General features: G+C 41.9%; 1 protein-coding gene across 1 annotated transcript in view; it reads right to left on the bottom strand.

Annotated features, from left to right (window-relative positions):
• LOC115791276 (von Willebrand factor A domain-containing protein 5A-like) overlaps nucleotides 1–24319 on the bottom strand; it is a 45926-nt gene extending 21607 nt beyond the window's left edge. The window contains exons 1-22 of the mRNA XM_030745464.1: nucleotides 24224–24319; nucleotides 23926–23973; nucleotides 23445–23647; nucleotides 23128–23350; nucleotides 21767–21933; nucleotides 21569–21683; nucleotides 21274–21449; nucleotides 21098–21186; nucleotides 20855–20999; nucleotides 20248–20327; nucleotides 20043–20157; nucleotides 19745–19903; nucleotides 19556–19659; nucleotides 8296–8516; nucleotides 7769–7807; nucleotides 7396–7410; nucleotides 6611–6649; nucleotides 6230–6247; nucleotides 5461–5508; nucleotides 4872–5017; nucleotides 4398–4521; nucleotides 4080–4288 (exon numbers count right to left, since the gene is read on the bottom strand). Coding sequence (XP_030601324.1) covers nucleotides 4209–4288; nucleotides 4398–4521; nucleotides 4872–5017; nucleotides 5461–5508; nucleotides 6230–6247; nucleotides 6611–6649; nucleotides 7396–7410; nucleotides 7769–7807; nucleotides 8296–8516; nucleotides 19556–19659; nucleotides 19745–19903; nucleotides 20043–20157; nucleotides 20248–20327; nucleotides 20855–20999; nucleotides 21098–21186; nucleotides 21274–21449; nucleotides 21569–21683; nucleotides 21767–21933; nucleotides 23128–23350; nucleotides 23445–23647; nucleotides 23926–23968 — 2349 coding nt within the window. The 5' untranslated portion in view covers nucleotides 23969–23973; nucleotides 24224–24319 and the 3' untranslated portion in view covers nucleotides 4080–4208. Of the gene's footprint in view, nucleotides 4289–4397; nucleotides 4522–4871; nucleotides 5018–5460; nucleotides 5509–6229; nucleotides 6248–6610; nucleotides 6650–7395; nucleotides 7411–7768; nucleotides 7808–8295; nucleotides 8517–19555; nucleotides 19660–19744; nucleotides 19904–20042; nucleotides 20158–20247; nucleotides 20328–20854; nucleotides 21000–21097; nucleotides 21187–21273; nucleotides 21450–21568; nucleotides 21684–21766; nucleotides 21934–23127; nucleotides 23351–23444; nucleotides 23648–23925; nucleotides 23974–24223 lie in introns of the transcript that reaches the window.
• Between the last annotated feature and the right edge of the window lie 752 nt (nucleotides 24320–25071).

Raw genomic sequence — 25071 nt, 5'->3', positions numbered from 1 at the left:
GATTATATCGACGCACAATGTCCAAATTCAGGGGCCGCATCCTGCGAAGGACCTGGCCCACGTCCTTCGCAGCCCACGAAGACCTCAAAGGGAGGAAGTGAGCGGCTAGCCTTCATATCAGCGTCGCCTGCCCTCACCTCTGCTTAGCTCATGTCGCTTAGCAATGTGAGTGTGAAGCACTCGGAGAACGAACTTTTTCTCCTTTTTGTGGTTTAATTTTAATTCTTTAATTCAAAATAAGCTGTTAAAACAAGCATGACACATTTCAACATCAAGGAATACAGCTGAGAGAATGATTAATTTCCAACTATATTAAGTGAGACATTAATGTTGAATAAAACTATCCAGTTATGATGCTTAACTTTAATTTCAGGTGTTTGCTTATCACAGGAGCACTTCCACCCTTCATTAGTCTGTGTAGTAGACTGGTGGGAAAATAAACAAAATTTTGAAGTTTAAGCTTATGTATATTGATTCATTCATCAACCAAACTTAAATTAATATTTCTCATGTCAAATATTGAAATGTGATTAAAATGCAATTATTAATTAATTACAAAGCTTGTAATTAATTTGATTAATTTTTTTAATCGAGTCCCACCCCTTATATATATCCATCCATCCATTCGCTTCCGCACATCCTGTTAAGGGTCGCGGGGGGGTGCTGGAGCCTATCCCAGCTGTCATAGGGCGAGAGGCAGGGTACACCCTGAACAGGTCGCCAGCCTGTTGCAGGGCCAACACAGAGTGACAGACAACCTTTCACACTCACATTCATGCTCTCATTCACACCTATGGGCAATATAGATTAGCCAATTAACCTAACCCCAGTAAGTGCATGTCTTTGGAATGTGGGAGGAAACCGGAGTACCCGGAGGAATCCCACGCAAGCACGGGGAGAACATGCAAACTCCACACAGAGACGGAGAGGCCTGGGCCAAGGTGGAATCGAACCCAGGCCTTCCAGATGGTATTCTAACTGTGAGGCAGCAGTGCTATATATATATATATATATATATATATATATATATATATATATATTTTATGATTATATGTTTTATAATCATAAGATGTGGACAAACCACCAAACAAAATGGCTTGAGTCTTTTATGAAGCATAATGAGCATGTCATTCCAGGCTGTAGGGCTTACTTTATCAGCTGGCTGAACAGGAGTATCAGGGCCACATTGAGAAAAAAAATAAATTGTGCATTTTGAGAATAAATTAAAAATTTTGAGAAAAAAGTTGAAATGTGCAGATTAAAGCCGCTTCAAGTCAAACAACTGCCACGACACGTCTGTTATACCCTCCAGAATGTCTTGTATTATGAGTATGATTTCTCTTTTAGTACATAAACACGATGTAGTGACAAGTATAAGGACGTTAAAGAGAGAGTGCAGAAAGCTGCATCTGCTCAGAAGGAAAAACCACACAAACTGGCAACGGTTAGATGGAAGGATGGCTGCACCTTCATACAGTACAGAGGGGACATGTAGAACCACAAGACACAAAACACAGCTGATCAAGTTGTTTCTACCCAAGACATTTTGTAGTGATTATAGCAGCTGTGGCCGTTATTTGACTTGAAATGACGACTTCAACGATTTTGACTTTATTCTCAAAATGCTCAAAATGATTTTTTTTTTCTCAATGTGGCCCTCATACTCCTTCATATACCAGCAAGCTAAATATTTCAGCAGCACAAAAATAATTAATTAACGCACAGAAGTTCAAATTTTGATATGTTTTATTGGTCGAAAACATTTAATAATGGTCAAAAATGCATTTATGTAATTTGACGGGCAACAGAACTGGTTCTTTAATTAAACAACGTTCTGACATGAAAGAATCCTCTCAGATGATGTAATGAACAAATTATTCACTTTTTAATGTCAACCTTAAGTTAAGAATGCCGGGAATCACTTTTTGGCACAACACCGGCTTACTTTCACCCCTGCTTTGACGTCATACTACAAAAATATGACAGTAGTGCAAACAGTAGTATCTTATATCTAGTGATGTCAGTAATGTGTTACTTAGTAACACTTTACTCTAATCTGACTACTTTTTTCAGTAACGAGTAATCTAATGCATTACTATTAAAGCTACTCATCCAAGTTACTGTCCATTAATATTTTTGTCATTTTCCTTAGTAAAAATATATATTTTTGCTTTCTTCTTGCGTCTCTTGCGACAATTAAGTCCCGTTTTCAGCATGAGGACAATAATAGCACACATTGACACAAACAATAGAGGGAGGAGAGAGATGGGTGTTTTCTAGCTGGAAATACAGGAGCTATTTTGAGTTTGTCAGCTAAAGATGACACACTCACCCATTCATATCAATAGGTGAGTGTGTCCAAACCTGACTGGTGTAGTGTATTACAATATAAAGTAATAGAATACAACATAAAACAAGTTAATTACAGTGTACCACAAAAGCGAGTACACCCCTCACATGTCTGCATATATTTAAGTATATCTTTTCATGGGACAACACTGACAAAATGACACAATGAAAAGTAGTCTGTGTGCAGCTTATATAACAGTCTTCATGTAGCGCAACAATTCGTCTTTTCAGATCCTCAGAGAGTTCTTTGCCATGTTGGAACTTTCAGTGACCAGTATGAGAGAGTGTGAGAGCTGTACTATAAAATTGAACACACCTGCTCCCTGTGCACACCTGAGACCTAGTAACACTAACGGGTCACATGACATTTTGGAGGAGAAATGACAAGCAGTGCTCAATTTGAACATTTACGGGTGTAGTCTCTTAGGGGTGTACTCACTTTTGTTGCCACTGGTTTAAACATTAATGGCTGTATATTGAGTTATTTTGAGGGAAGAAAAAATTTACACTGTTATATAAGCTGCACACAGACTACTTTTCATTGTGTCAAAGTGTCATTTTGTCAGTGTTGTCCCATGAAAAGATATACTTAAATATCTGCAGAAATGTGAGGGGTGTACTCACTTTTGTGATACACTGTAAATGCTTGTCTGTATGAAAGAGTCTTCAGCTGCTTTTTAAGAGTCTGAGGAGTCTGTATAGCAAAAAGAAGAATTCCACAACCTTGGTGCCACTTCTTTAATTTCCCTGATGGAATCTTCCTAAAGGGATTAATAAAGTTTTATCCAATCTCTAATCTAATCTTATCACTGCCCGAAAAAGCCCGTTTTGAACCAAGTGCGTGGAGCTATCAGCAAATTGACCTGATGATCTAAGAGCTCCAGAAGAAGAATGAGGTTTCAGCAGGTCAGAAATAGACTGGGGAGCTTGACCACGAAGGGCCCTATTCTAAAATTTACTGGTAACCAGTGAAGAGTGATATGAGATCTTCTATTGGTGCCAGTTAAAAGTCTTGCCTCAGCATTCTGCACAGCCTGAAGGTGATCCAAAGCTGTTTTACAGTTTAAAGCTCTGTCCACAGTAGATGTAGTATAGTTTTTAAAGTTTTAAAGTTGATCTTATGGTTTGTATCAGAACAGTTTGTTTGATTTAAATACGCTAATAATATTTTACATACCTTTAGGTGCCACTGAGGGATGTTGTAGGACCTTTAAGGACCAATCAGGATTAATTAGCAGAATAAAAACATTTTATGGACAAAATCATAATCAGAACCAGAATGATGTTCTGTGTTGTTTCATTGCAATTTGGCCATAAAATCATTAATTTTCTTTTGTAAAAGCTAAAATACACTTGGTACCTTTTTGTTTAGAAGCTGGTGTAAACTGTGGAAATAGTTATTTTAGCTGTTTAGCTCCATTCACTCCAATTCACTGAGGACTAGCTTGCAGGGACCCTGAACTGCAGCTATTTACAGAACAATAACAGAAAGTGAAACGACTCTCTGTGGAGTGGCTTTGCTATTTCTGTATGAAACAAGTCAAAGAAACCAAACATGAACATCATCACCATCTAGTGGGAGAGAAAAGGAATGAACACGCTTTCTGAATGAGCTGCTACAGTAGCTGTCCAACCTTTACTGTGTGTTAGTGTTCAGGGGACATTTTTTACAGTGGTAAACACAAATTAGGTACAAACGTCAAATATAATTAACAATAAAGAATCCATAACAATCCTGATTACATAACAATTATAAAGGTGTAGATAATATGAAACAGCACTGAATCAAAGGCAGTATGGTGAGAGTAGATCTGCTTCTGTTCATCAGTCCTGAAGGTGAAGCCACTTTAAGAAATCCCTCAGAGCCCCAGAGCTTCTTTCTTCAAGCTGCAGCCCAACAGCACATTTCCAGCTTCAACACACTCTGTCACACATGGTGCTAAAAACACAGAACACACAGTTATGATATGACATGATATGATACATTAATGTGTGTGTGTGTGTGTGTATGTGTGTGTGTTTATATATTTTATTTTCCTGGTTTCTACCGTTCTGAGCACAGAGCCATGAGGCAGCCTTCACAGCCAGAAGCTCCCACTCGTCCTTTGCATCCATCTTTAAACCATGAAGCCAGATCAGAGCCAGAATGGTGGCCCACACTTCACTGTTGGCCTAATTCACCAAATCAAAGGCAATCAAATGAAACAGACAGAACACATTGAAAGAAATAAAAATGACAAGTTCATCTAAAATGAGGACCTGAAATATTTTCACAAAAACTTTGTGAAAGTATTTTAGTGCTAAAGAGAAAAATACTTTTCTGCTGCTGCTGACATTCAGATGTTTTTCATGCAGTGAGGCAGGCCTGCATTAGTCTGACTTCATTTTCATTTATTTCATGTTGTGTTCTAGTTCCATAGTTTTAATTACATTCACAGTTTTCATTCATAGCATGTTATGGAATTTGTTCTTACAATATCTCACATGATGCTTTTGTGTTATTCAAATTGAAAACAACCCACCTTTGCAGGCTTTGACTTTTCCACCTCCTCGCTGCTCTTTCCCAGTGCAGCAGCCAGAGCTGGATCAAGCAGCCAGCAGCCAGACGCCTCCTGGAGGGAGACTAACTGCAGCAAAGACTCTCTGGGAGGCTGATCGGGCACAGCGGCTGGAAAATCAAAGATAAAATATAGACTGGACCTGATTATGGTGCACCATTCATAGAATTTATGAATGTGTACAATTTAAAGAGGTTACCAGGGTTTTCATTCAAAACCTCTGAAAGTAATCAGTCTGAATAGATGAATGCTGATGATATAGTGTGTTATATAGTATATAAATATATGGCCAATATACTAATCCAGGAGCTCACAACACACTTTATCACTTTTTCTTTGAGCTTTGTTTTAAAGTATTTTATTAGAATATAAATCTAATACATTTTTCAATGTGAGAAAACCAGATCTCGTTTTCAGGGACTGAACTAAACACTGTCCATTTGTTATTTTTTGCCATTAATGAGACAAAAAATTATTGTAATAAATATAACAGTTAACAGTTGCTAGTTATGTGTCTCTTCATAGCAATTCCTACATGCTGTAGGTCACTTACTCTTTCTGCACACTCTCTCAACTTTTCTTCTCTTAGCACCGCAGTCGTCTATGAGATTAACATAAAACAAGAAAAAGAAGATGTTACATGAGAATTAGTAAAGAAAATGCACCAGTCAGCTTAAGACAAGTGATCCATCCATCCATCCATCCAATCATGATTGACAACAATCAGCAGTTACAGCATAATTAGAGTAATGAACATGTTTAAATGTAAAAGTGATTTAAATGTGCAAGTTGTTCAGTCATTTTTAGAAACATGGTATTAGTGTGTCCCATTTAAGTATTTTCTTTCGTTTGCAATCACGGATCACGCCCACCGAAGAAAAAACAAAACAAAGTACAAAACAAATCAAAATTAAAAGAAAATGTTTCACTGTGTTGCAACCCAACAAATTACAAGAGGTGCTTCAATATACATTCAGAAGGCCAGAAATTGCACATAAGTATTCTGCATCACTTTAAGATGAAAAATATGGAAAAGGAGGTCAAACCAGAGGATTCGGAAACTAATCTGCTGGATTCTGATTTTACCGCAACGCCTCACAGCTCATTATAAGCTGTACTTAAAGTGTCCAAATAACACAAAATGTTTTAAAAACTCATCCATCAGTATAATGACTACCAATGCAAGTACTGTTGCTACTGTACATACAGTATTTAACCTTTCAAATATACTAATACAGAAATGTGTTGGTTTGTTTCTATTTGTTTTTAGAAATACAGCGAACCAAAGATGTGCGTCATTCTGACATTCAGCCTTTACTTACCTATGGGTTGTGAGTCACCTGCCATGAAGTAAAGAAAAAAGGGGTCGAGACATTTCATAAGAATTTGTTAAAATGGAACAATTAATGGACTGACTTTTTGTGAGATACAAATACTGCAAAAAATACTATGATCATCTGTAGAGTTGGGTTATTACTCTCAACTTCCTGACATGTCTCCCATTAAAGTTTTCCCACCTGCTCCTCCTCTCCTCACTTGATCCATGTTTTAGCAACTCAACCTTCTTCACTTGCTGAGGATTCAGCCCATTATACTGACTACCAACTGTACATACAGTATTTCACACTAAACATTTCAAATAAGTAGAAACAGAAATTTGTTGGTTTGCTTCTATTTATTTTCAGAAATGCAAACATACTTACTCTTGCATCTGGCAACACTTGCTGACATTAAACTACCAACTATGATATTGGGAGAAAAACAAAAAATCAGGTCAAAATATTTATTTTCTTAAAAAGAACTACAACATTTACCTTTTATTATGATATAGTGAAATACAAATACTATAAAGAGCATTTAAAATATGAGATGTTCATCAGTCTGGGTGTTCTGGTTCATGTTCTAACTCTTCACTCATTTCAGATCTTGTTACTCTCACCTCTCTGACACCTCTGCCACTAAAATTTCCTCACCCGCACCTCTCCTCTGATTGGTCCCTGCAGTATTTATACCACTTGATCAGTATCCTTATTTGCATCATTACCTAGTTCTATTGTTCTCACTTCCTGTTAGTTTTCTTACTATTACTTGCCCATTCTGCATCAAACACTGACACAAAATCACTTAGCCTCACTTCAAGTTGAAAACAAACAAACAAAAAATGAAAATGAGATCAAACCAGAAGATCAGTAAACAAAACATAAATAAACTACAAAAGTCAGACTTTACTGCAATACTTCACAAGTTACTAGAAGTTGTATTTAAAGTATCAAAGATGTTCACTAATGTTCCAAATATAATAAAATGTTTTAGCAACTCAACCTTCGTCACTTGCTGAGGATACAGCCCATTATACTGACTACCAACTGTACATACAGTATTTCACACTTAACATTTCAAATAAGCAGAAACAAAAATTTGATGGTTTGTTTATTTGGTTGGTTTATTTTTAGGAATGCAAAGATGTGTAGATGTGTGTTCCACTAACATCCAGAAAAACCCACTGCCATCTAACTCTTCACTCATTTCAGATCTTGTTACTCTCACCTCTCTGACACGTCTGCCACTAAAGTTCCCCCAGCTGATCCTCCTCTCTGATTGGTCCCTGCGTATTTATACTACTTAATCGTCAACCTTTATTTGCCAGATTATCTAGTTTGCATTATTCTCTAGTGTTTAGTTTTTCTCCTATCAGAATCTCGATTCATTGAACCATCTTTTTCTTATTGAGTCTCACTTTTTGCTTCAGCAAACTTTTCTTTGAATTCATATTATTTGTTGTTGTTGATTTGCTTCTGTTTATTTTTAGAAATGCAAAGATGTGTAGGTTTGTGTTACACTGTCATTCAGCTTTTACTTACCCATGCCTAGTGCAGCACACCTTTTCAAGCGGAGGCCATCTATTGATGTAAAAAAACATAAAAAATAAAGAAGTTCAAAACGTTTAATAAGAATTTGTTGAAAATACATTTTTTGGTGTCATTTTAGGGATATACGAACACAACACAACCTGGTACACACAATATTTAACATGTCAGCCAGTAAAATTTCCTCACCCGAATCCTCTCCTCTGATTGGTCCCTGCAGTATTTAGACCACTTGATCATCATCCTTTATTTGCCAGATTGTCTAGTCTCCATTGTTCTCTACTGTTTAGTTTTTTTTTCTCCGATCAGCATCTTGAGTCCTTGAACCAGCGTTTCAGTTACTGAATCTCAGTTTTTGTTTCAACAAACTTTTCACTGAATTCGTACTACAGCTAAATCCTCTGAACTAATGTTGAATCCTTCTCTTAAATTTATAATTGTACTGCTTTCATTCATATTCAGTTATCTTTATCTTCAAGCTGTGACTGACAGTTTTAGTTTTCCTTAAGAAACAAACTCACAGGGTGTTGGAATATTTCTGCGCACAAGAGGTCCTTCAATCACTTCGCTGTTGTCTTTGTTGACAGCAATGAAGGCGGTAAAAGAACTGCTCACTCCTGATTGGACACTGAGCTGCACCACCTTCTCCTTCACTCCTCCATCTTGCTGTCCTCTGTGCTCTCTCTCCTCCATCTCCAGAAAGCGAATCAGAATCTGAGCACACAACCTGTGGACTGATAATCTGCAGACAAGAAGAAAAACAAGTGAGGAACCAAAATGCTGATTCATTCTGGTGACTGTTTGCCACTCACCCCTGAGTGGTGGACAGGGCACAAACTGGAGACTCACTTAGTCCTTTATAGGTCTTTATTGCAGGCTTGTGGGTAGGGGTACATGGGTGTGTGGTTCTACACAGAGGTGGGAAGTAACAAAGTACAAATACTTTGTTACTGGAGTATTTATTTTTCTCACTACTTTTTACTTTTACTCCCTACATTTTTACACAAATATCTGTACTTTCCACTTCATACATTTTCAAAACAAACTCATTACTTTACGTTTAACATGTCTGAGAAAAGTTTGCATTTGCGGTCACTGTGCCATCAAACATCAAATGATCTGAGCCTAAACAGAGGAATAATAACATATAAGAGACAATCGTACTGGCGTATCCTCCATCACCGGGCTTATCGCATACAAAGGGATTAAAGAGGCAAACCCATATATTTTACTGTATGCATCATTTATAGCGCTATAATCAGGGGTTACAGTGCTGGACAGAGGGCAGATGTCCGTAAGTTGTGCTCACGGTACTTCAGCAATAGCTAGCACTACAGAAGAGAAGCGAAAATAAAGAGAGTAACATGACTGCAGTTTGTCCCACAGTGTGTCGCTAGCTAAAAGGAACAGCTGCTGTATTTCCATGGAGAGCAAAGAATGAGCAATAACTTCACACAGAAGGAGAAAGGTGTAATAAAGAGAAGAGGAAGAAGAGAGCAGAAGCAGCAGGTCAGCTGATCAAAGTCTGCACACCAAGATCATTTACTGGAGCTAACTACAATTTATCTTAGGGTTCCTCCACCTTATGAATCCCACTGTGACCCCTGAGCATCCTCATTTTTGTGTTTAGGTGTGAAGGCACAGTCACCCTCTACTACGGAGGACACAGAGAATAGAGCTGTTTTTAAATTCCATTTCACAGTTTGTCCTACATAACAGATTCAAGCTGAGTGCATTCATTAGAATTAAAAATTAGACTGGAATAATGTTTTTATTCTCATGTTGTGTGTGTGTGTGGATATATATATATACAGCACTACAGAAGAGGAGCGAAAAAGAGGACATATATATATATATATATATATATATATATATATATATATATATATTAGGGCTTGGACTTTAACGCGTTAATTTTGATTAATTAATTATGGGGAAATTAACGAATTAAAAATTTTAACGCATTTTAACGCACTTTGCACCGTGGAACGTTTCTCAGTGCACGAGTTCCAGGCATACAGATTAATTCGACGCACAATGTCCAAATTCAGGGGCTGCATCCTGCGAAGGACCTGGCCCACGTCCTTCAGAGCCCACGAAGACCTCAAAGGGAGGAAGTGAGCGGCTAGCCTTCATATCAGCGTCACCTGTCCTCACCTCTGCGCCTAGCAACCGTGAGTGTAAAGCACAGCTGTGTAAAAGCAGCTGGTTAAACTTTTTCTCCTTTTTGTGGTTTAATTTTAAGTCTTTTAATGAAAATAAGCTGTTAAAACAAGCATGACACATTTCAACATCAAGGAATACAGCTGAGAGAATGATTAATTTCCAACTATATTAAGTGAGGCATTAATGTTTAATAAAACTATCCAGTTATGATGCTTAACTTTAATTTCAGGTGTTTGCTTATCACAGGAGCACTTCCACCCTTCGTTGGTCTGTGTAGTAGACTGGTGGGAAAATAAACAAAATTTTGAAGTTTAAGCTTATGCATATTGATTCATTCATCAACCAAACTCAAATTAATATTTCTCATGTCAAATATTGAAATGCGATTAAAATGCGATTAATTTCGATTAATTAATTACAAAGCTTGGCACTATGGGGTGGGTCTGTTTTTGACAATCCTTTGGCAAGAAAAAGCAAGACTGTTTACGCACAACTGCGCATACACTCTTACTTCCTGCTCAGTTTCACGCACGGAGGACACACTGAATATGCATGTGAAAACCCACCCCATAGTGCCATATACCCACGTGTCAGGAATTTTATTGGCTATACATCTGTGGTTTCGGATTTTGGGTCAGACTCGACCAATCAGAACGACTGAGGAACATTTGGGTGCATGTCCAGAAAAGTCACATGACACTGGTTATTATTGGCTCTGGAAAACCCATTTCATAACATGATTGGACAAATGTGGTGTCAATCCAATTCTGAGGGTCTAGTCTGTCATAAAAAAGCATCGTAAGAGCGGACTGCAGCGTTACTGTGATGCTATGAGGCTTCAAAGTCGGAAAGCATGAAAAACCAGTTGCCAGTTAATAGGTTAACCACCTAAGTGACCTCAGCCAACAGTGATGACTCATCCCCTCTTCCTCAGACGCTGCTTCCACTACAGAAGGCATGTCAGTGGGATTAAGAGGTCCCAAAGTATTCCTTCCATCACCTGACTATAGCCACAATTAAAGTCAGCACCACCCCATCCACACAATAAATCAGGTGAGTAGAGCATCGTTTTCCCCTCCTGAGTTGCCTGATGGTTTGCCAGAATCGCTTCAAGGCCATCCAAATGTCTTTTTCCATGGCCACACCGAACTCTTCCCAAACCCAAATTTTTGCTTCGGCCACCACCCGAACTGCTTTTCGCTTGGTCTGCTGGTACCCCTTCCCTGCCTCCTGAGTCCCACAGGCTAACCAAGGCCTCCTTCTTCAGCTTCATGGCTCCCTTGACCTCAGGTGACCACCATCTGATTCGGGGGTTACTACCACAACAGGCACTAACCACCTTGCAGCCACAGCTCTGAGCAGCAGCCTCAATAATGGAGGTGCGGAACATGGTTCATTCGGACTCAATGTCCTCAGCCTCCCTCAGAATGCTGTTGAAGTTCTGCCAGATGGGGGAGTTGAAGAGCTCGCGGACTGGAGCCTCTGCCAGGTGTTCCCAGCGCATCCTCACAATACATTTCAGTGTGCATCCTTCCCTGCCACCCGATCCAACTCACCACCAGGTGGTGATCAGTTTGACAGCTCAACTCCTCTCTTCACCCAAGTGTCCAGCACATACGACTGAAGATCTGGTGATACAATTACAAAATTGATCATTGACCTGCAACCTAGGGTGTCCTGGTACCACGTGCACTTATGGACATCCTTATGTTCAAACATGGTGTTTGTTATGGACAAACTGTAGTTTGCACCGAAGTCCAATAACAAAACACTGTTTGAGTTCAGATCGGACAGGCCGTTCCTCCCAGTCACACCCCTCCGGGTCTCACTGTCATTGCCAACATGAGCATTGAAGTCTCCCAGCAGGAGTCACTGGATGGAGTACCCTAGAGCATCCCCACCCAGCAACTCCAAGGAGGGTGGATGCTCTGAACTGTCATTTGGCACATATACACAAACAACAGTCAGGACCCATTCAACGGCCCGAAGGCGCAGGAAAGCAACCCTCTCATCTACTGGTGAAATCTCCGACGTACAGGCAGCAAAAGGAGGGTGGACCCATGTCGTTTCTCCGGTCCCTTTTGACATTTCCATTATATTATATATCAGTGTTCCAACATACAAAGGAAGCAACTGCTATCGCAACTAGAGATAGACGAGGTACAACGCAAATACTACGGCAAAGGGGAGCCAGGACAACAGGTCGGGGGGAGAGTTCATCATCCCCACACACCGAGATTGGGTACCAAGCCCCAATAATAACAAGTACACTGAATACCAGAGCAGCTGACCTGAAAGATAAGATCATGGCTAAGAAGGAGAATTGGACAATCAAGGCAGACTACAACGACTACGTGAAGTACTCTCTGAAGATCTACTAGAAGATGCAAATGCAACACTACAGTCAATCCCTACCGCTGATACCAATCAGTTGATGTATACCATGGCAGCAGTGATCCTTGAGATGTTTGACTATAAGATGAACAGCAATAAGGAGCAGTACCCTCCATGGAAATGACGATTAGAGGCTAAGATCAAGGCAGCACGGAGGGAAGTTAGCTAGCTCTCAGAGTTGCAGAAAGGTGTAATGAAGAAAGCGGTGCCTAAGAAGTACAACAGGCTGTCCATACCTGAGGCGTTAGAGACTGCCAAGCAAAGACTCACAGCCTTGGCTAACTGCCTGAAGAGGTATTCCAGAGAGATAGAAGCCAGGAGAATAAACTGGATGTTCTCCACTAAACCATCTAAGGTATATTCCCAGTGGCAGGGGAACAATATGAGAACAGCGCCCCCACCAAGGCTGGAGACAGACGAATACTGGAAGAGCATATGGGAGAAGGATGCGTCACACAATACCAATGCTCAGTGGCTAGTGGATCTAAGAGCAGACCACAGCAACCTCCCTGAACAGGATCCAGTAACCATCACAGTGGCAGACATCCAGGAAAGAGTCTCACACATGAAGAGCTGGACAGCACCAAGCCCTGACATGATACACACCTACTGGCTAAAGAAGCTAACTGCACTCCATGAGTGCCTGGCAGCCCAAATGAACCAGCTGCTAAGATGAGTAGGCACGTGGCACAATACATGAGCCGAGGCCCAGAAAGGGATAGGCAGAGTGACCAGGGGAGCAAAACACCAGCTACTAGTAGATAGAGCAATCACTCAAGACTGTAAGACTAGACTGACCAACCTGTGTACCACCTGGATTGACTACAAGAAACCCTATGACTTGATGGATCCTGGAATGCCTAGAATTGTACAAGATCAATAGGACCCTAAGAGCCTTCATCAAGAATTCCATGGGAATGTGGAGAACAACACTAGAGGCCAATTTCAAGCCCATCGCACAAATCAACGTCAAGTGCGGGATTTAACAAGGAGATGCTCTATCCCCACTGCTGTCCTGCATAGGCATGAATCCCCTCAGCCAGATCAACAACAGACCAGCTACAGATACCGACTACAGAATGGAGTGAACATCAGCTACCTCCTCTACATGGATGACATCAAGCTGTATGCCAGAAATGAACAAGATATCGATTCAGTGAGCCACACCATCAGGATCTACAGCAGTGATATCGGAATGCCATTCGGACTGGAGAAGTGTAGTCAGACGGTAACTAAGAGAAGGTAAGTAGTCAGAACTGAGGGGATTACACTACCAGAAGGCAACATTGCAGACACTGAGGACAGCTACAAGTACCTTGGAATCCCACAGGCAAATGGGAACCATGAAGAGGCCGCTAGGAAAGCTGCAACCTCCAAGCACCTGCAGAGAATAAGGCAAGTCCTGAAGAGTCAGCTGAATGGAAAGAACAAGATCCGGGCCATCAACACCTATGCCCTGCCAGTTGTCAGATATCCTGTTGGGATAATAAGCTGTCCAAAGGAGGAAATAGAAACCACTGATGTCAAGACAAGAAACCTCCTTACCATGCATGGAGGGTTTCACCCCAAATCCAGCACCCTGCGATTGTACGCTAAGCGGAAGGAAGGTGGCCAAGGAGTAGTAAGTGTCAGAACCGCTGTCCTAGATGAAACAACAAAGATCCATGAATACATCAAGAAGATGGCCACAAAGGATCGTGTGCTTAGTGAGTACCTCAAGCAGCAGAAACCCGAGAAAGAGGAGGAGGAAGAACAGGAAGCATCATGGATGGACAGGCCTCTGCACAGCATGTACCACCGGCAGATAGAAGAAGTGCCTGACATAGAGAAATCCTACCAATGGTTGGCTAAAGCTGGACTGACAAACAACACAGAGGCACTAATCATGGCAGCACAAGAACAAGCTCTGAGCACAAGATCAATAGAGGCTAGGGAATACCACACCAGGCAAGACCCCAGGCGCAGGCTGTGCAGAGATGCCCTTGAGACAATCCAGCACATAACAGCAGGGTGCAAGATGCTAGCAGGCAGGGTATACATGGAACGCCATAACCAAGTAGCCAGCATAGTATACAGGAACATCTGTGCCAAGTATGACCTGGAAGTCCCGAGGTCAAAATGGGACACGCCCCCAAGGGTGGTTGAGAACAATAGAGCAAAGATCCTGTGGGACTTCCAGATACAGACAGACAAACTTGTGATGGCTAACCAACTGGACATTGTAGTGGTGGACAAACAAAGGAAGAAGGTCGTAGTGATAGACATTGCAATACCAAGTGACAGCAACATCAAGAAGAAGGAACACGAGAAGTTCGATAAATATCAAGGGCTCAGAGAAGAGCTGGAAAGGATGTGGAAGATGAAGATAACAGTGGTCCCCATGGTAAGTGGAACACTTGGGGCAGTGACCCCCAAGCTGGGGGAGTGGCTCCAGCAGATTCCTGGAACAACATCCGGGATCTCTGTCCAGAAGAACACAATACTGGAAACAGCTAAGATACTGCTCAGGACCCTCAAACTCCCAGGCCTCTGGTAGAGGACCCGAGCTTGGAGGGCAAAAAGACCACCAGTAGGGCTGAGCTGGGATTTTCTTTTTTCTGTATAACACATATAGTATGGGACATATATAGACGCCTCAGAGAGCAGCCACCATAGAGTCGGATCATTAGCACGCTAGTGAAAGGCAGACCCAGCAGAAAGGACAGAATAATTCATGAAGGAGCTGTCACATCCAAACAATAGAACCAAACAAAACTGTGCGGTGATGACCGACAAGCTGCAGCACAAATTTCACTAATAGGAACCCCTCTAAAAATGGCCCATGACGTTGCCTTTCCCCTGGTGGAATGTGCTCTTACATCCTGGGGCAAAGCAACACCTTTAGTGCCATATGCCAGGGAGCTGGCCTCCATAATCCAGTGGGACAGCCTCTGTTTAGACAGAGCTTTACCCCTAGCTGGATTAGCAAAGCAGACAAACAACTGGTCACATAAACGCACATTCTGAGTCCGGTCAATGTAGACCCGTAGCAGATGCACCGGGCACAGAAAACGCAGCCTCCTCTCCTCCTCAGATGAGAAAGGAGTGGGAAAAAAACTGAAGTTCAAATTCCATAGAGCTATAAGCTTCAGGAAAAACCTTAGGTCGATATGTGGCATTTGACTGTAGTACAACCCTGAGACTGACAGAAGAGAATTGTGTGCATGAAGGATGCACAGATAATGCATGAAGGTCACTCACTTGCTTTGCGGAAGCCAAAGCAAGAAGAAGCACAGTCTTGAAAGAAAGAAACCTCATACAGATGCAGATACAGCTATCAAATTTGACCTCTCAACGGGTAAGCATGCAGCCGCCACAGGTCCAGGCGTGGATGAATCACCTCTCCTCCTGCCTGAGAGAGAAGGTCCCTGTGGAGAGAAAGCTGCCAGGGCCTCGCTGCCAGCAAACTGATTATTTCTACATACCATGACTTTGCTGGCCACCCTAGAATCAGAGAGAGGCACTGCAGATGCACTTTCTCTAGAATTGGTGGTATCATTTCCATTGGGGGAAATGCATACAGGAGCATGTCTGGCCATGGGTGTGCTAATGTACAGGTACCCAACCCCCGGGCCGTGGATCGGTACCAGTCCGTGGGTCATTTGGTACCAGGCCGCACTTAAAGAATAAATAACTTACATTATTTCCATTTTACTTATTGTTTGAGTCTGAACAATGTTTTATTTTGAAAAATGGGCAGATTCCGTTACATCCCTCTATGACAGCTATCACCAATAGGCGGACCTCGGTCCGGATCCAGACCGAAATGATGTCTCAAGCGGACCCGAACCTAATACCAAAACAGAAATAATCACTTAATTAAAATCTTGTTGAGCGCTTTCTGGTTTACCGGTGCAGCTTTTACAGTCCTTACGGTAGTAGTGAAGCGTCCAAGGAAACCCACTTACCAATTGCATGCGAGTTTGGCTATACCATGTGATACCACCAAGCTGGTTCCTGCCGGCTGGTAAGCTTTGTAACAAACAGGGTTATTATAGTTAACGAAAAGAACTGAAACTGAAAAAAACATTTTCAGTAACTGAAATAAATAACATTGTGCTATATAAAAACTAGTCCATTTATCATTTTTATTTAGCAACACGAGGATAGCAGTTAGGCGAACCCAGCCATCAAGCTGACTCTAGACACCACAGCTCTGCAGCCACTCTCATGTGAAATCAAAGCTTGTATTAGTGTGTGCCAGTCAAATCCACCCAACCCACAAGCTAGCAAAAATGAGTAGCAGAGAAACAAGCTCAGGGCTCACACTGATTCAGCGTCATGGTGAATGGTATTTTTCATGCTCTTTATTGCCTAAGTCGACATTGCACAAATCGGATTTTCGCTCTAGTTGGAGGGCATATTCAGGTCCCAGGTCAGATAACGTTAATAAAATCATCATGGATATTCACCTACCTTGGGTGAAAAATCTGGTCCCATTGTAATATCTTTCCAATTAAATGTGATCACGTAAGCCAGATGAGTTTAGTGCTAAAGCCCTCCTCAGCTCACGTCCGCCCACTTCCATGCATTGTTTCGTTCATGCACAACTGCACACACTAACAGTGCCTGGAGATTGCTTTAGTGTTTATATGAGTTCATTTCACGGGAGACAATCTTGGCAAGCGCAGGAGGCAAGCGTAAGCTATTTTGGAGAATCAGATTTTATCCCTCTCGCGCCCCAAAGTTAGGCCTTTGCTCCAAGCCGACTGGCGTGGAACCCAACCCGGAAGCTACGCCCTCACCGGTGGTGCACCCACAGCAGCAATGGGTCTCTCCTCCAGCTCTGGAAGGCAGAGAAATGGCAGGAGGGCGAGAGCTAGCAGTCATCTTGGGCTTTGTATCACATCTGGGGATAATATGACCCAGAGCTTCTGTCTGCTTCTTCCTCGGTTCAAATTTAGCCTGAATGGCTTTGAGTGATTGCCCAGATACCCCGAGAGCAGACTCTGGTTCGTCCAATGAACAGCCCTGTCCCTATCCGGGACATCATAGAGTGTCAGCCACAGCTGCTGTGCACCACTATTGTTGAAGCCATCCCTCTTCCCAGGGAGACTGCAGCACAGCAGGACGCATGGAGAATGTAATCCGTGGTGACTCTGACTTCAATAAGAAGAGGTGCCAGTATACTGTCTGGGGGAACTAGTGACCAGGCACATCGCCTGGTACTTCTGGAACATAGTGATGGAGACAATGGTGTGGGGGATGCCTGCCTGAGTCCAATAAATCTTGTCCAGCTGAGATGCAGAGAATCTGCAGTGCTCGAATGGAAGAGTTGACGGGCCACCCACACAATGGTTATGGGACAGGCCAGATAAGTTGCCAGGGACGGCTCCATCTCAGGTGGGTTGGCTAAGCCAGCCTCCTTTGTGCTCCAGCTACTGTCCGTAGCTGGGCACAGTGACGTAGGCAGACAGTGGTTCACGCCATGAAGCAGTTAGCTCAGAGCCAAAATCTGGGAAAACTGGGAGGTAATTTTTGACCACAGTGGGCTCAAGTGGGAGGAAAAAACCCGCAAACCGTGATGGTTTCTGGGCTCGTGGACCAGAGGGCCAGTCCACCTGCAGCTTATCCACTGCAGTGAAAAAAGAGACATGTCGTCATATGGCCAGCTTGTTGGTGGAGCAGCGGCAGCACACTGGGTCAATGAGAAGCTCTCCTGCTCATCCTCCAACAGACCATGAAAGTCCAGGCCGATGTCCAGCAGGTCATTGCCATCCTGGTAAGCTTGCTCAGACTGAAGCTGGCCAACTCTTTCACACAGCTACAGCTTGCTTTCAGTTAACCCATCACTGTAATACATGTGGTCTGTCTAGCTAATTGTGTAGACATTGACCAGATACTTCTCATCTTCAGACCTGGACGAAGGTGGGTTTCCAGTCTCGGAGGGTAGAGGGTCATGCCGTGCGACAGCCATCCTTCCCACCACTTTCTCTACAAGCGTCGTCTGTTTCTCCAGGGTCGAGCACGGGAGCTGGCGACAAAGCGCTCAGGCACAGACGGGGCTTCATGCTGGTCTTTGTCGTGCAAAGAGAAACCGCACCCCTGAGGACAGGGGTGAACAGAAGATTTCTGCTTTGCCTGCTTCAGTTTGATACCAAAAAGCAAAGCAAAAAAGCGCTGCACTAGAAAACTCAAAATTAGCCCACACACCAACTGAGCAGTGAGGACTAACACCAACAGGGGCAGTTAAGCTAACTTTGAGCCAGCAGATAACAGCTAACTAGCAGTAGCTAGCTGCCTTCTTCCACAAGCAAACGGTGAAGGCCGCCACTTCGCAGAGAAAGCGGGTTAGGTGATACCAAGTTTTTTGGGTTTTTTTGGGGGGGTGGGGGGTTACATTAACCAAATGATTAAACATGGTAGTATTTTACCCCAAATTGATAATGAATAAAGAAAATTAACATGTTATTCCTGTAGTCAAGATGTTTTTTGTAGATCAAAATGATGTGACTTTATTTGGGGGGGGGGGGGGGGTTGTACTGATTGGATCATATTATTGGATCAATTACGCGCTAGCTTAGCAAGGTGAAGAGTGTAAGAACTGAGGGATGACTGTGATGACAGAGTATATATGTGCGGGCTAAAAGGCGTGAATAGAGGTGTCTTTAGCAGGACATGCGAGGGTGTGATATCCTATACTATAAGTATTGTACCAAATGAATTGACTGAAAGGGACCATAAAACGGTCTGGGCTCTTCTAACAATTACAGAATGATTGCACTTTTTCTTACTTTAGTTTGTCAGTAACTTGCATCTATTTTTATGCGATTGTATCCGCATTAGGGGTTTTTTTGCTACTGGCACCACAGTAGATCCTTCTATATGCTGGCAAAATACATGAAAACGTGTACAATCTTTGGAGATGAGTCCAAACAATGGCTTCTTGATTTTACACAAACCTAATTATTTCAAAGCAGACTGAGATTACTCATTTTTAATGTTTGTCATGAGTAATGACATACTAACACCCCTAATCCAAATATGAAGAAAATATGATTAAAAAAAAGTGACTGTACTGAAACATGTTTAAATCTAGATAAATGCCATTACATGTGTGTTATTAACAAAGTGTTTTAAGGTAAGTAGTGTCATGCTTCTGAAAATTGATTATTATTTTAAACCCAACACATGTAAACTCATGATTCAAAGAACAATGCTGCTTGTATTAAACTATTTTACCCAGTGTCTGCTGCAGGTCTGAGACTGAAGTGCAGCTGGTTCTCAGAGGGATGACCTGCCAGGCTGTACTTCACTGTCACACAGCCCTCTGCTGCCTCTGAGCTCTGAGACAGAATTACAGTGTTTGAAGTCATGTTAATGACTGTCATCAAATACCTAAACAACAACATGAGATGGTGCTGCTCCTACCTGTCCACTGAGCTGGGCATAAATCAGTGACCTCTGACCCTGGAAAAGTGCTGTGATTGGTGGAGAGAGGACAGTGACAGACACTTCCTTTGGTAAATCCCATGTGACTGAGATGTCGACCACAGTCGGCTGCAGAGCAAATCGCAGCGACTGCATCACCTGAAAAATAATGAAAAACTCTCCAAATATACACAAACAGCTGGAACAGACATTTTACTCACTGCAGGTCTGATCTCAAATACATATCTGCTGCTGCTGCAGTGTTTCACTTCACTTCTTATTGTGTTTAATGTCTTACTTTTGGTTGCATCCTGTCAGTCCCTGTGATGAACTGAGCGTGACCTCCTCCTTCCTTGGCCATCCCATTGATGAGAGCAGAGCTGGCCCCTTCCCCAATCCCAAAAGAGAAACACCTGCAGTACAGCAGTTTTCTTTAAGTACACTGAGGACATGTTGGACATCCTGGGAATTGTGTAGATATAGTTGTGTGTTTGTAGTTTCACCTGTGAGAACCTGAATTCTTCTTCACCAGATCTATCACTTCTTTGGTGTTCCCCACCTCTCCATCAGTAAAGACAAACAGCTGAGAGGAGAGTTGGTACATAAGGGACAGAACATCAGACCCAGAAACACACAGTTTGTGCTGAGAGCTGAGTTAGCTTTCAGAAACACAAATGGTTTTTATTTGCAATGAACAATGTACAGTTAGTATGAACTCCAAACAAAAGTGTTACCTGAACAATGATTTTACTCACAGGGTTATAATACATGACATGAAAACTCATGATGGTTTAGTTTTGTTACTGCAAAGAGACATTAGTAGAACATCTGTGTGATCCAAGTTTTGCTCATGTTGTTGAGCCCCCCCAGCAGCCTAGGCCTATAGCAGCAGAACTAAGGGATGGTTCAGAGTCACCTCATCCAGTCCTAACTATAAGCTCAATCATAAAGGAAAGTTTTAAGCCAGTTTTAAACATGAAGACACATTTGAAGGTTTGTGTATCTGTGTGTGTGTGTGTGTGTGTGTGTGTGTGTGTGTGTGTGTGTGTGTGTGTGTGTGTGTGTGTGTGTGTGTGTGTGTGTGTGTGTGTGTGTGTGTGTGTGTGAGACCTGTCTAGGCTGGTTGGGAATGCAGGGCTGGCTGTAAATATGTTTGAGGGGCTGCAGGATTTCCGTTCCACCCAGATCAGAATCCATCTGCTCAACTTTCTTCAGAGCCTCCTTCATGGTCTTCTGGCTGTACTCCACACTCTTACTGCCATCACACAAACATGCACCAAAACACACATGCAGATAATTTGCCAAAGACAGCGGAGACTTTCTTGAGCTGACTGAGATGAGGGAGAGACTTACGGGAAGATGTGTTCATATGTGGACCCAAAACTGTAAATGTTGAAATAGCAGCCCATTGGTAAACTCTTCAACAGGAGCAGCAGAGTATCCTTAAGAGAAGAGGCAAAACATGGTGAGACCACTGTGTGAGAGGGACACTGAAAGACTTTATGATTGTAATAAATTATTATGGATACCCTGGCACTGCTGATGCGAGTTTCCTCCTGCTTGCTGTAATTGGTAGCACAGCTCATACTTCCAGATCGATCCATTAGGAACACAAACTCTCCACATGAAGCCAATGAAGACATCACAGACTGGGGGAACTCAGGGTACAGACTCACCATCACCACTGGATCACCCATCAGAGTGCCTGAAATAGAAGAGGGACTAGAAAATGATATGAATCTACAATATATTCAAATACATGTAATTAACTGGAGGAGGATGATCATGGACCTTTTTAATCCAAAATTACTAATTTTCACTGACCTGCCTCAGCAGAGGCCTGTCCTGCCTCCACCACAGCAGTGGGCTGGTGGGCGTCTTTGTAATAAATCAGCAGTTCAACATCTCTGTCAAACTTGTGTCCTGCAGCCAACTTGACCTGCAGACCACAAACACATTCATATTTAGTTCTCAGTAATCAGTAACAACCACACACAGCAGACACATCAGCACTCTACCTACCGTGGCCTGGGTTTGATCAGTGCTGAGGTACTGGAGAGGGTCCAGGGAGCAGTTGGACTCTACTTTAGAGACTGGACGAGGAGAGGACACTCGGGCAGAGAAAGACAGACTGTAGGGCACCAGAGAGGCTGGAACAGAAGTCACCTGGACACCTGCACCTTCACTACCTGCACACAACATCAGGTTAGAAATGCTGTAAACAACAAGGCTGCTCACAGTCAAATAATTTAAGCTGTTAAGAACCTCTGATCCAGATAAAGGTTTCAGTCTTTTGAGTAAAGATTCTGTACATCTGAAAATATTTTACAGCTGTTCTTTAAAACAATAAATATGACATCAAAGTCAAACAAGAGTCTTTGTTTCAGTAAATATTTACATCTTTTTAAACTGTGGACATTAGTATGCAAATTAGTTTAAAGCTGCAGAGCTAAACAAACAAACCATCAGAGCTCAAGCAGTGTTAATTTCGTTGACGAAATACTTTTGTCATAGTTTTCGTCGACGAACCTTTTTTTCATGACGATAACGAGACGATAACTAAATAAAAACTACCTAAAATGATAAAAACGATAACGAAATTAATTTACACTTTCGTCAACAAATGAAAATGAGACGAAAATGCTTGGCGGGACGAAATACAATCAGAACTTATTTAATTTTGTAAAAGGGCGGGACAAGTTAGGAAAACATACAATCAAACGCACAGTTGCACAAATTTGCTCTAAACCCGGGAAGACCAAACTAGCCTGCGATTTGTGATTTCCTTCCAATAGAACTAAGTTATGTAAACAATGTCAGCAGAGAGAAAGAGAAGAGCCGGTGTATGGACACATTTGTCCTTTGACGTTGTGACAAACAAAACAATGTGTAAACCATGTGGGGCGACTATCTCGGGTAAAAAAACTTTAAAAAAATGTTTAATTTTGTGTAAGTGTGTATAATGACTATTTCAAGGGAACTGAAGAAAAAGCATTTACATTTTACACCCTTTATATTTTAGTCGAATAAATCACCTGTAGATTTAGTCGACTATATTCTTACGATATTTCATCGACTAAAACTAAAACTATTCAGATGACTAAATTATGACTAAAACTAAATTACATTTTTGTCACAAGACTATGACTAAAACTAAATCAAAATTTGCTGTCAAAATTAACACTGAGCTCAAGTGTCTGAGAACTGTGCATTTGTGTATTTTGACAATTTAACTATAGAGCTGTGTTCTTGATCCACATACTTGCTCAATCTTAATAGAGAGCATTGCAAATAGTTTTATAACAATGTTGGCAAAATAATGGAATCCACATCAATTGTTTAATCTTAAGCATTTCTGGTCCAAATATTTTGAAGTTTCCTACCCTGAGGTTGGTATCGAGGGTTGAGCACAGCAGGCAGGCAGAACCTCAGCCCATCATCAGCCTGCACAGCCAGCTCAGTGACGTACTCCAACCTGATGGAGGCGCTCTCTCCTGGAGGCAGACTGCCCACACTCAGAGAGAATATATCTGGACTCTGCTCACTCTCCTCCAATAGGAAGGCCTGCTGACCGCAGCTCAGAGCATCATCATACTCCTCACGAGCCTGAAGGACGGAGACACATGTCAGTATCATTCACTGTGTTTATTGTTGTCTTTAATCTTACTTATAATGAGGTCATATTTACTGTCCAGCTCACCTCCTGTTTCTCCTTCACCTCAGCTACAATCTGTGTCTGTCCAATCTTAGCACTGAAATGACAGACAGCAGCATCTCCAGGCAGAGGGAAGACAAAAACAGCCTCTAATGGTTTGTCCTCCTTGTTCTCGTAGTTCAGAGTGGAGACCACTGTAGCCACATGGTCCCTCACCTCCAGCTCCACCTCAATGCTCTTCAGAGGAACTGAAGAATTACCATAAAAAAATTACCATAAAGACCATACATATGTTTTAGAAACCGTTGACGCACAGTCTTTTCCGTCTGTTTTAAAATTATTACATTTCAACAGAACATAGTCTACCTGTTAACGAAGCTGATAGTAAAACATGATTCTGTCCAACAGTGTCAGAATCATTTGTAGGATGTTACTGTGTGCCATTTCAACCAATAAAAGTCTTTCACTTCAAAGGTTACATTAATGTAAGTCTCTTCATTTTTGTTTGTTTGTTTTTTATCAGTACCTTGTTCCTTTTGGAGAGTTAGCAGGCCGCAGCAGTTCATCATCGTATCTGTGAAACAGCCGTCACTTCCACTTTCTGGTTTAGTTTTATCTGTGATCTTAATCAGTCAGTTTAAAAACAGCTCACTGGGAATGCGATCATCTGTTTTAGCCCTGCTGACTTCCTTTAATTTATCACAACATATAATCAGTTTCCTACAGAACTTCAGTATTAACAGTTTTATGATCAGTTTTAAGTTCATGTGATGCTGAAGAGTGAATCGTTGAGCTGCTTCAGTAAATGCACAGTAGGAGATTACCTCTGAGGACAGACTGATGTATCAATCCTGAAAATATTTGAGGAATATTATTAAAGCCCGAAGAGCGTCCACACCACAGAGTGACTTGACTGAAATAAGACGCTGCTACCGGGTATGTTCGATTTTTTGTAGGAGTGTACCGGATGGAGGGAGTATTAAACTGTAATTTGAGGCCAGGTCATCAACCGGGAGGGGGGCATTTTTATCCCTTGGCGTTTTAAAACTTCCGTAACTCCGTTAACAAAAGTTAACGTTACTGGTGTTGATCCTCTTTTCCTCCTGACTGACAGCTGCGTCTTTAAAATGCACCATCCCTCTTCTGCGCATGTCCAAACTGCCTCAGCCTTGCCTCTTTCACGTTGCTTGCTGTGGGAGTCAGTGTCCAAATTTAACTGCGTCACGCATCACAGTGGATTAAAAAAAAAAAAAAAAAAGTAAAAGGGTCAGAAAAATGACACAAATTTGTTTTCACTGTTTATTCCGACACATTTAACTTCTGACATCAGTGCTCTGCCTACTGCGGCCTGGGTTTGATCAGTGTTGAGGTAGTGAGAGGATCCAGAAAACCGCTGGATTTTCTACTGGACGGGAGGAGGAGAGGAGTGTGGGGCACCAGAGAGGCTGGAACAGAAGTCACCTGGACACCTGCACGGTTTATTTATCTTTCACTGTTATGTTCAGTCCCCGTTACAGTTTTTACAAATTTGTTTTTTGCGTCTTGCCATAGTTGATGATGTCATGTTTTAACAAGTTTCTTAAATGACAGTATGTATTATTTTTCACAGACGTAAAAAGACATCTCTCCTCCTCTGTCTGTATATGTGTTTATGTGTGAGTGCACCTGCCCT

Source organism: Archocentrus centrarchus, chromosome 13 (genome assembly GCF_007364275.1).
Source record: "Archocentrus centrarchus isolate MPI-CPG fArcCen1 chromosome 13, fArcCen1, whole genome shotgun sequence".
Classification (NCBI taxonomy): Eukaryota; Metazoa; Chordata; class Actinopteri; order Cichliformes; family Cichlidae; genus Archocentrus; species Archocentrus centrarchus.
This window is presented reverse-complemented; position numbering and strand designations above follow the sequence as displayed.